General features: G+C 32.3%; 1 protein-coding gene across 1 annotated transcript; it reads left to right on the top strand.

The window, feature by feature from the left end:
- Nucleotides 1–4,460: 4,460 nt before the first annotated feature.
- On the top strand, nt 4,461–10,891 carry LOC131653401 (uncharacterized). Its single transcript, XM_058923533.1, has 7 exons — nt 4,461–5,205; nt 6,381–6,620; nt 6,889–6,978; nt 7,763–7,912; nt 8,051–8,175; nt 8,714–8,843; nt 10,570–10,891. Exons 1-7 carry the CDS (start codon nt 4,651–4,653, stop codon nt 10,693–10,695), a joined length of 1,416 nt encoding a protein of 471 aa, XP_058779516.1. The 5' UTR covers nt 4,461–4,650; the 3' UTR covers nt 10,696–10,891.
- The last annotated feature ends 701 nt before the right edge of the window (nt 10,892–11,592 follow it).

Genomic DNA, 11,592 nt, shown 5'->3' with positions numbered 1-11,592 from the left:
AGTTGTACCAACAAAGGGCGATAAGCTTGTATGTATATGTGAACCTCGTAGAAATCCTAAAGAGGCATTACAATTTGAGATGTGACAAGGACACAAGGAAGGAAGAGGTATCCTTTATTTTTGTTAAAATCATGACTTTCAAGTTTCAACTTGTGTTTGTTTATGTTTGAGTATAACTCGTTCATTTTTATTTCTTTGTTATAACAATGTTTCATACTTTTGAATATTCACTTCAATTTTTTAATGAAGCTTAAAACTCTAAACCTGATTCCCAATCTAAACGAGGAACACTTCTCATTAGGAAAGAGTCAACTAGTGACAAATGTCGCAATATTACTCCTTCATTTAAGAAGTTGTATAAAATCATGTTATTTGTTCTCCTATTATAATAAGGCACACACATGCTTAAATTATAAGAGAAGTTTTACACGAAACTTCTCCTTTCAACCCTTCATGTGATTACATATAGTTTTATAAAATGTGTGACATAATAAAATCTTTAGAATAGTTATTCTATTTAATTGATAATTTAATTTAGCTTAATTGTGATACCTCATTAAATACATGGATATCATTCTTAAAATATTTGTAGTCAAGCTTTACAGTTAGAATAGCTTGAGACACTTACACAGTACACTATGTAGTTTTCTTATATCTGTGATCCGTGATATGTGATAATTACTCTACCCACATTATAGTCTATATGCATTATTCTAACAGTAATACACATAAACTGGTGATTGTATCTCACGGGTCATGAATATGATGATATATTAAATCTTGATATAAGTATCAATATTAGGATCTTGATATAAGTATCAATAAGGAGCAATATTTATAATGGATTGATCAAATATGAGATTACCATATAGTGCATTTTGTAAGTGTCATAAGTTAATCTCATAATGATAGTGATGTATATCACTCTCCGACATAAAACCACTATGGTCTCTACATGAGGAGTTGATCAATTTAGTACCACCAAATTTTATATATAATGAGACAATTATATAATCGACTAAATATGTACTCCACGAGTCATGTAAAGAGACATAGTGACCTCGATTGAAGTTTCCCCTTCTATATATACAAGAGTAATATATATAGACCCTTTGATCAAATATGACTTAAAAATGCATATTTGAAAATGATATATGTTAAATAGAAAACTGAGTTTATTTGTTGTTATTAAGTGTACTTGGGTATTACAAACAAGTAATTGTATATATGATCAGTATCACATAAATGATAAGTCAAATTACTGAAATTCTCATCGCCAGTGTGACCATAATGTGTTGATAAATATCACTTTAATGTTTATAGTATATTAAAAAAACATTTAATATTATTGTCAATGTAATATATAAACTCACGAGTATAGTGTATTGACAATGAAAGAAATAATTAAAAGGGATAAATATACGATACCCAGTCATATAGACGAGATTCGGGTTACTCCTTTTAATTTTTTTTTTAGATTACCCTCCTGTAATTTTAGGGTATCCCCCTAAGCGTGTAAAAATCAGAGAAAAACTAGGGGGGTAAATCGAAAAAAACCATTTTACAGGGGGTATTAAGGGACAAAAACATAGGATTTTTATATTTTAAGGGATAATCCAAACAAAAAATAAATAAAAGGGGTAAACCGAATCTCGCATATATGGCAGGGGTGTAACGTATATTTATCCTTAAATTAAATAAGATGTAATTTAATTTAAATAACATCTGATATTATTTAATACATTAAAACATAAACTTTATTTAATAAAATATGTTTTTTTATTAAATAAATGAGGAATGAAAATTAATTAAATTAACTATAATTTATTTAATATTTTCAATTCAATTAAAAGAGTTTAATAAATATAAGACTAAAATATAATTTTTACCCCCCAATTTTATCTAAGTCGTGAAATAAGTTCATTTATTTTAAATTCAAACTGTTGTGGTCTCCCTTTCACTTTTTTTTTTTTTTATAGAAAATCGATTTGATGTTTGTTTTTAAACTTATATCTCCTTAAAGTTCCATAATATATGTATATACGATGATTTTTCATGTTTTTTTTGAAGAAACTTGTCGGTTAAAAAAATTGTTAATTTTAAGTGCAAAAGTATGGAGGGGGATCAAAATTGTTAAAAATCTGAAACAGAGGGGCCAAATTCGTGAATCATATAAAATAGGGGAATAAAAATTATAATTAAGTCTAAATATAAATATCAATGAATTTATTTTGGGAGTGCTCAAAATAAGAATATTTGGGTTTTAGTGGGTTGCTCTATAAATAAAAGAAAATTTCCCCCTGATATTAGTCTTAATTGCCATTTCCCCTCATAAATGACTAGCACCAAAGACACAAGTATTTTTTTCGCATTTGTGATCAAAGTTAAGACACACTTTGAAAGTGTATTTCTAGAAGCTTTATTTTGATGTTTAATTTGTGATTAATGATTTAATAAAGAATCATTTATTGTGATTGTTTTGCTGAGAGGATTAACATTTTAAAAATCTCTCTTAAAATCTCCAAAAATGTGCGCTCCAAAACGTGGTACTCGGAAACTGGTTCCTCTATTTCAGAATAAGGTCTTTAGTAGGTTACTGTTATCTTTATACAATGAAGGTTGGTCTATATGGAAAAAGATATACTCAGACTTTTGTGTTGAATTATAATGATACTTTTTCTTCAGTAACCAAGGTGACTCCATGCAAACTCCTTATACCCATTGCAGACATTCACATTGGCCAACTTAATAGTTTGATATAAAAATGAATTATTACATGGTCATCTTGAAAAGGAAGTGTAAGTCTCTTTATGATTTTAAATAATCTCCTCGAGATTGGTTTGACATATTTAGCACAATAGTCCAACAATTTTGTATGATTTGTAGTGAAGCACACTATTATGTCTTTTATCATCACTCAGTCGAAAGATGTGTTTATCTAATCCTATATACAGATAATTGTCATAATTGGTAGTGATCAATATGGAGCACTTTAGTTAAAAAAAACATCTTTCTACACGGTTTCATATCAAAGACCTTAGTAAAAATTATTTTTTGGGTATTGAGGTAACCTAATCTAAGGATGGTATTGCAATTTCACAAAAAATATGATTGGAATATTCTGTAAGAAATAAGTATATTAAATGCTAAGCTGGTTGGTATTCTTATAGACCAAAATGCCAAATTTTTACTAAGTGAACCTCTAATAAAATTAGGAAAATATATGAGAATCAATGGAAAATTAAACTATCTCACATCCAGTTGTTCAAATATCTTTTTTGTAATTAGTATTGGTGAGTTAATACATGGATGATGTAATTCAAATATCTCTTTTGTAATTAGTATATGAGTTAATTCTTAAATTCATCTTGTCACTCATAAGCTTAGTAAATGAGGGTGGTTAGGCCCGCATAGCTATCAATTTTTAAAAAATTGTATTAATTTTTATATTATGTTACTCCAAAATAATATATTATTTTTTCTCACTTCACTAAATTTTGTCTCTATTCTATGTAATCTGTCTATTTTAAATATTATATATTAATATAATTAATACTCTTTCCTCGTATTCCATTAGTTTCTCTTATGTTAAATATCCGAGTATTATTTTATACAATTTAGATATATGTTATATTTAAAAATACATTATAGTATTTTTAAAATGATAATATAGTACTTAAAATTGTATTAGGTTTAAAATAATAAATTATAATAAGTATTATGAATTTTTATTTTTATTTTATTTATTAGAAAAACATGTTTAAGGCCGAATAGTCCGAATCTTTTAGGGCCAAACTCGTATAGTAATTTTGAGGTCCATATTTAACAGGATTTTTTGGCCGGACTCTAAAAAATTCAAAGTCCGTCAAGACCGACCCGTTTAAGACCAGATAAATCCATTTTGAGAGCTCTATCGGATAAGATGTTTGCATCACATCTTATCTATATTTAATTTAATAATGAATTTAATTTTCTATAAGTATATTTTAGCATATCTTACAATATTTTTCTATTATAGTAATTACATAATCAATATAATTTTATCTATAGACATATTTTAGCATATCTTATAATATCTTTTTAATATAGTATATTCATCAAATTATTCTTCAACATATTTTTTTAATTAATACTCTTTATTCTATTATCATTAATATTAATATAATAATAAAATTTCGTTGGTGCACTCTAGTCTAAAGACACTGTTTTACCAATTCATTCACTAGGCTTTAATTTTATGGTACGGTCTTTGTATTTTATCAATGATTTGGTGATAAATAGTATAGTATATGGTCTAAATATAACGTGTGGAAACTAAAATATTCATTGGCTTCAATTAAAAAAACCAAATCTAATCCACAAGACACGCTACGTGTCACTGAATGAAACAAATAGAGGTGCGCAATACGCATCACGCGCACTCATTCCCACACCCCTTTTCCATTTTTATTACAGTATTTATTATTACTTCCATTTCATTTCACCTAGCTCCGCAGCCACGCTACTCCTTCATCAACTTCCATTATCTCTGATTCAGCTTTGAAACTTCGATTATTGATTTTCGTTTCTGAACCAAAAAACCGAAACCCTAGGGTTTTGTATTTGAATGGAAGGTTTCTGAGTGGTTGGAAAACACAAAACGCAGAAAAAATGAGTGCAGAGAGGTCGTTTGAGCCATGGGAAGAAGTGCAACGTCACGGTCAGGATTTAGCTGACCGACTTGCCCAGGGTTTCACCGATTTGATCCACACACACATCACTCCACCTCAATTCGTTTGGCCTAATCCTCCTAAATCCAAGCTTTTCGATTTGGAGTTTTCGACACAGAGTTTCGGGAAGAGGGATTTTGGTTTGCCGGTTGATGATTATGGTGTTTCCGCGATTTTTGACATCGGTAATCGGATCGGTCAGGCTGGGATGGATTTTGGTGCGAGTTTGAATGGAATAGTTCAGCAGTTTTTCAGGTCGTTGCCGTTGCCGGGGCCGTTTAAGCATGAGGAGGATACGGTTAGGGTTGGTGGTGGTGGGGGTGAAGGTAGACAGAGGAGGGGTTTAGTTGGGGTTTCTGTGAATGAGGATTTGGGTTTGGGGTCACTTACTGAGAGGTTGAGGAATCATGGATTTTCTGAAAGTGTTAGTGGAAGTGTTGATGAGGAGATTGGTGGGTTTAATCTTGGTTCTGCTGGTCATTTGGGTAGGAGGCAGGTAAAAAAAATTTGGATTTTGTTTTTGTTGTTTTGAATATTATTTTGTAGTTCAAGATTATTATGACATGTGTTGTTTTGTGTGTATGAGTGTGTTTGTTTGTTGATTTATTGATGGATTGTTGGATGTGGAAGGGATTTGTAGTAGCTGCTTAACTATTTTATTGTATTTTGATAACAATTTTTGTGTTAAATGGGGGAGGGTGTTGAAGTTATTGGATGTTAATATGTTAGGGTTTGATGTGAATTGAGGTGTTTTTGTTTAGAGATTTTTTTGTAGAATCTTATTTTGTGCAAAATTGAGTGGGTGTTTTGATAAGTATATGGTCATTTGTTTAAACTATGGACCTATGCAAAGCATGATTATGCCTTTGTTGACAAAATTGTGGTGTTACATATTGTGATGGTGTTGGCGGTGATGGGGCTGGCGGACAAAACCCCCCGTGACAGGGATCCGGGATGGGATTGGACGGGGAATAGATACGGAGTGGGTACGGGGACGGGGAATAGATACGGAGTGGGTATGGGGACGGGAAATTTAGATGCATCCCCAACCCCCCATTGACATCCCTAGGGGCTGTCCTATGGGTATGTGATGCCTTTATGTTTATGACAAGAAAATTACTATAGTTGTTTTCTATGCATTGCTGCTTTGATTTTTTTGGGGATTCATGATTTGTAAAGAGTGGTGTGTTGGAGTAAGAAATAACTAAAAGAAGAGCTGAACAAATGTTTGCCTACTGTACCGTTCTTAAATATTTCTTGTATCTCATATTCTCATTGACAGAAACTTTTCTTTCCATCAGTGTTATCAAAATTGCCCCGCTATGGCTGCTATGGCAGATATACATGGCGGTTTTTGAGCTTGCCGCAATGGTAACTATCGGCCGCTATTGCGGGGTTTTCTGCCATAATCCGCAATAACGGCGCCATAGACGGGTTATTGAATCCCTCATGGTAGTTGTCTGTCCTACAATTTAACATTCTAAACTAGTTTTCAAATTTCAATTTTTAGTTAGGGAAGAGTTATTTTGAAATGAATGCGTGGATGATATGGAAGATGTGTAAGCTCTGGAATCTATAGTTTGCATTGCGATATTCTCTCCCCTCCCCCTTTCTCTCGTGTTTTTTGCTTATTTTCTATTTTATTTACCAATTGCATTTTGTCAAGTACAGGGAATCATAAATTTTACATCAACTTATGATAGTAGAACTCAAGAAGTGGAGGGTTCTGTAGCTGCGAGGGGGGATTTGTGGAGAGTAGAGGCATCACGCGGTGGTTCTACATCTGGAAGTGAAAATTCTTCTCTTTTCCTGGTCCAGCTTGGACCTCTCCTCTTTATCCGTGATTCAACTCTCCTTTTGCCTGTTCATTTGTCGAAGCAGCATTTGTTATGGTATGGCTACGACAGGAAGGTAAACACGAGGTTCAACTTGCTTAAGTGTATTTTATTATACAATTGATAGTTCGCGAGAAATGAGAAAGCATTTGACATAGTAGTTACAGCCTTACAGGCTTTGCTTCATGTCAAAATTATTCTCTCTTGCACTTTGTAAAATAGTATAATTATTTTTTGAAACTGCTTATTTTATCTCCATTTTTTAGACTTTGTATATGGATGTGTACATGTTATCCCCCCTTATTTATATATTCTTATCTTACATGATTTTTTTTTATTGTTAGAATGGAATGCATTCTCTTTGTCCAGCAGTGTGGTCAAAACACAGAAGGTGGCTGTTGATGTCCATGATTTGCTTGAATCCCGTAGCTTGTGTAAGTTGATGTGGATTGTTCTATTTTTTTTTTTGTTTTTTGTTTTTCATTCATGATGCCATGATGACATTTTTCATGATATCAGTTAAATGCTCGGGTTGCTCTTATATACGTTTTTATTTGATTTTATATCCAATTATAATTGAAGAATATATCTATCTACACTAAGATATAATGTTGAACCTATCATGCCCGTGTCTCAACGTTTCTCCCTTCGGCTCTTAATAAAAGACTCCTCTTCCTAATGTATGGGTATTAAGAAATGTAGGTAGTTTGATTAATTGGAATAAATTTGTCATCAATATATTATTTTTCAATTATTTCCCATTAATTATTGGTCTCATACTAGCGTTGTCTCTAGTTCTGGATGTTGTCTTGGTTGAGCATCTATGTTATAGTTTTATTTTTCATTTTCCCTTTTGCATGTTTAAATGTAACAAGCTTAATTTTCAATAAGCTTTTACTCTAGGGGGTAGTACTAGGGCATCTAGAGTGACATTCATATTTTGTATCCTTATTCATTTAGAGTTGAAGGTTTAATGTTTAGTATAAATAGTTGTTGGTGTTTTAAATTTATTCAATATAAATACACCACTACACACCGAATATAAATAAATAAATATATTCTGTTATTCAGAAAATATTCTGTCTTTCTCCTCTTTATAAGTTAACCTTTATTTATGCACAAAATACTGAATCCGATGTTTATATAGGCCTGTATGAATTAAAATTTGTATAAATAAATTTCTTATCACTGTCTTCCTCTGCTCTCTCTTGGGCGCAGTCATTCGTGGATCTTCAATTTCCTAATGGGCAACTAACTTATGTATCCGGTGAGGGTCTAACTACAAGTGCTTTCCTTCCTGTTTGTGGAGGTCTTCTTCAAGCTCAGGGTCAATATCCCGGTGAAATGAGATTCAGCTATTCCTGCAAGGTTAGAATCCAAGTTACCAGAGGATATAATGAAAATGATGCTTAAAATTTGTATTAAGTTTGAATTTTAGTGATCTTGAACTGATTTCCTCATGCATTGGAACTGATATCTTCCGGTTTTTTATTTATTTTTATATAGAACAAATGGGGAACGAGAATCACACCAGTGATACAATGGCCTGATAAATCTTTTTCCCTTGGTCTTTGTCAAGCCTTGGCCTCGAAGAGATCTGGTCTCATTGTGAGGCCAACCGTTCAATTCAGGTTAAATTTACAATTCTTTTATAAGATCCATAGACACTTAGCATATTGATGCCTCTAATAAACCCTGTTTAATGCGAATTTTAGGAATCAAGTGTCAAACTTAGCATAATGATGCCTCTAATAAACCCTGTTTAATGTGAATTTTAGCAATAAAATTGTTGAATCAACGCCATATTATCTTGATAACCACATGCATACTTTTTTAGATGATTTTGACATTTGTAGTCATGTAATTTAATAATAGCATTTACTTATATTTTAAATGTCTTAGTAAACACCAAAGTAGACTTATTTTTGGTTACACAAATAAATTGATTTTACGAGGTATTAGATTATTTTAAAATATATATTTGATCTTTTAGCAGATGTTTTTAATTTAACGGTCATCATCAGTCTCTGGTCTTTTGTTGTACTTCATTGTCCGTGATCATCTTGCCAACTTGTATTTTAAATTTCTTTCATACATGTTGATCATTATGATGTCTTATATATTATCTTTCATACATGTTGATCATTATGATGTCTTATATATTATCAGTGTGTGCCCTACATTTGGTGGAAGCAACCCAGGGGTGCGGACTGAACTCATTCATTCGGTCAAAGAGCAACTTAGTCTAATTGGTGGATGTGCTTTAACAACATATCCTTCCGCGTTTGCATCAGTATCTGTAAGTTGTTTCACTGATCGTAATTTGTTCTTCCCTTATGGATGCTTATTTTGGATGCTCCTAATATTGTGAAAACATCTTTTTGGTTATTATTGCCATTAAGCTCAAAGTTATTGTATGTTACATGGATTAAATGATTCCTTAATATTTTGTCATGGACCATCTATACAAATAGTTGAGAGACAAAATTAATGAATATTAAATTTACTATGCTCCAGTTTTAGTTGTCACATTTAAGTGAAAATATTTGAAATATTTGAAATAATATAGATAGAGTTTGTGTTTGATGGTTTGAGACAAGCTGAAGATTGCTTAACTTCAAATACTGATAGCACTGCTGGAAAATGACATTAGCTATGATATTATATCTGGTTGGTACTGTCCCTACCTATAAACATGTATTTGTTAATTGACACTCCTTTTAATGTTGTTAAGTGTCCATATTTTAGAAATATGGGTTGATAAGTGTCGAAACACTTGGGGTATTGATAGAACCAACTGGTATATTATACAGAAAATGGGGAAGAATCCCCTATGGTTACAACAAATGTCAGCACTTCAAGGGTCTGCCTACCTCCCAATGCCATATGGCCCTATTCTTCTCAAATTACAAGATGCTGCCCTCTCTAATCCTCCTATATATTTATAGGCAGCATGCCTTATTTATTTGGCCTAACTACCTCTCAACAAAAATACTCACTACCACATTAACTAACTTTTAGTGAATGAGCCTTAGTCCAATAATATAGCCCAATAGCGAATTGGTTAATTGTTTAATCCTGCTTATGGACCAATCTGTTACAGGGGGAAGAGAGTTAGTTATATAATGACATGGTTAGTTCGGGAGAAGGGGAGAATATGATTTCAGTTGGGAACCTAAGAGGTTGGGCTGTGAGAGAATCATCTCTCCTCTGAGGAGCATTTGCTCTGGGGATCATATGGATCATTCTCTGTAATAGTTCTTAATTCAATCTACATTTTCCATTTATCTTAGTTTTGAATCCGTATCACTAACAAACTACTTAACTAACAAGTGACAGCTTCTTAACTTACAACAGTAACACTTTCTTAAAAGCTATCTATTAAGGTGTAAGAATCGGGTCATTTAAACACTCCATTGAGAATCAATGTCTCAGTATCTGCACTTGAATCGCAATGCCAAATCCTGAGAATCTGTTTCAGTGTCTGCACTTGAATGTGAGACTTGGCACTCCACAATGCCCAAATCCCGAGAGCCTGTTTCGGTGTCTGCACTTGGCAACACTTGGCTTTATCGGTCAACCAGTTCTTGGTAGCTCCTTCTAAGCCCTGAAAAACCAAATCTGATACCATTTGCTAAATATTCAAGTGCTTGAGGAATTCTTCCTTCAAAGCTAGCTATTAAAGGAGAAGAACCTAACCATGGAAAATTGAAATACTCTCTCGAGCATTGCATTCTATAGTTTCCGTGGGACTCAGTCCTCTATAATACCTAGGTGGTTCCTTTTAGTGTCCAAATAGCCATGCAACCTGAGTATATATGCAGGTGTAAAACGTTGAATGCCATTTATATTGTTATTTAGTTTCATACACCAAGCAGCATTGACACAAGCGACATGACAAGGATATTTATCAATGATGATTATTCCATGCTTTTATACTATTATAATTATTACACTAATGAAAGGAGTGCTTATCCACGACCCTGTCAATGATTTCTTGTGTGTGAATTTTATGGCGTGTGCAGATTGGCAGATCAAAATGGAATGGAAATGTCGGGAACTCAGGTCTTGTTCTAAGAGTTGATACTCCCCTATGCAGTGTTGGTCGTCCTTCTTTCTCTGTTCAGATAAATAGTGGCATTGAATTTTGATGATACCGTTCAAATTTATGGTACCACCTTTTCTATATTTTTTGCATGAGAAGTGTACATAGGTTTGGTTTAGTTCATCCACAACATTACACTCCTGACTTCAAAGCTTGCAGTGGTACTTTCTGTAAATAGAAAATCTAGTCAGATTGGTACATATTTATGGTTTGGCTCAATTCATCATATCTATTATCTTGGAGCCCACTGTACTTATTATTGAATTTTGAAATTGCTTTGCAAGTTAAGCACCTACTTTTTGTTTTAATTATCTTTTTCATTAGTATTAACATTTATGTTGTAAATACTATTAGTGAAGGATATTTCTTCACTCTGTAAGAGAGCTTTAGTTCACCCTCTCAAGCAAATTTAGCAATGAAAAGGAAGAAGAATTAGTCATGAAATTTGTTGGGCTCGTATCTTTAACATTTTAACTTAATTTTTTTGTGATATCCCAAAATCTGAAATTGGAGATAATATTTTGAAGGGTAGTGCTAACATTGCCCTTAAAGCACATGTTAAAACCTATATTTAAAAAATTTATGTTAAAACCTATATTTAAAAAATTTGTCATGAATAAAATAAAAAATAAAATCAATTATATATTTGTAATTAATTCAATATACAAATTCGAAGATAAAGTTTCAAAATGTAGGTCTTAATATTTGTCGTTAGACACATGTTAGCATTACCAAAAGTTATGAATTTAATTTACAAATTAAATTCCTTTTAATTAGCCATTAGTTATATATAGCGTATAGTAAGTCTAGTTTTGTAAATCTATCATATAAGAAAAGTCTACCATTTTCTCATCTCTTTGCTATGCCACATCAGCTTCTCTTCTCACAAAATTCCACATCATTCCTTTTCCATTGTAGGATTGAACTTTAAACCTCCAACCTC

This window comes from Vicia villosa, linkage group LG2, assembly GCF_029867415.1.
Source record: "Vicia villosa cultivar HV-30 ecotype Madison, WI linkage group LG2, Vvil1.0, whole genome shotgun sequence".
Classification (NCBI taxonomy): domain Eukaryota; kingdom Viridiplantae; phylum Streptophyta; class Magnoliopsida; order Fabales; family Fabaceae; genus Vicia; species Vicia villosa.
The sequence above is the reverse complement of the archived record's forward strand: the minus strand, read 5'-3'. Positions and strand labels throughout refer to the sequence as shown.

Coding starts and splice junctions, on each gene's coding strand:
- LOC131653401 (XM_058923533.1), top strand. CDS start 4,651: ATGAGTGCAGAGAGGTCGTTTGAGCCATGGGAAGAAGTGCAACGTCAC. Junction 6,621..6,888: donor GGTATGGCTACGACAGGAAG/GTAAACACGAGG, acceptor TTTTATTGTTAG/AATGGAATGCATTCTCTTTG. Junction 6,979..7,762: donor GCTTGAATCCCGTAGCTTGT/GTAAGTTGATGT, acceptor TCTTGGGCGCAG/TCATTCGTGGATCTTCAATT.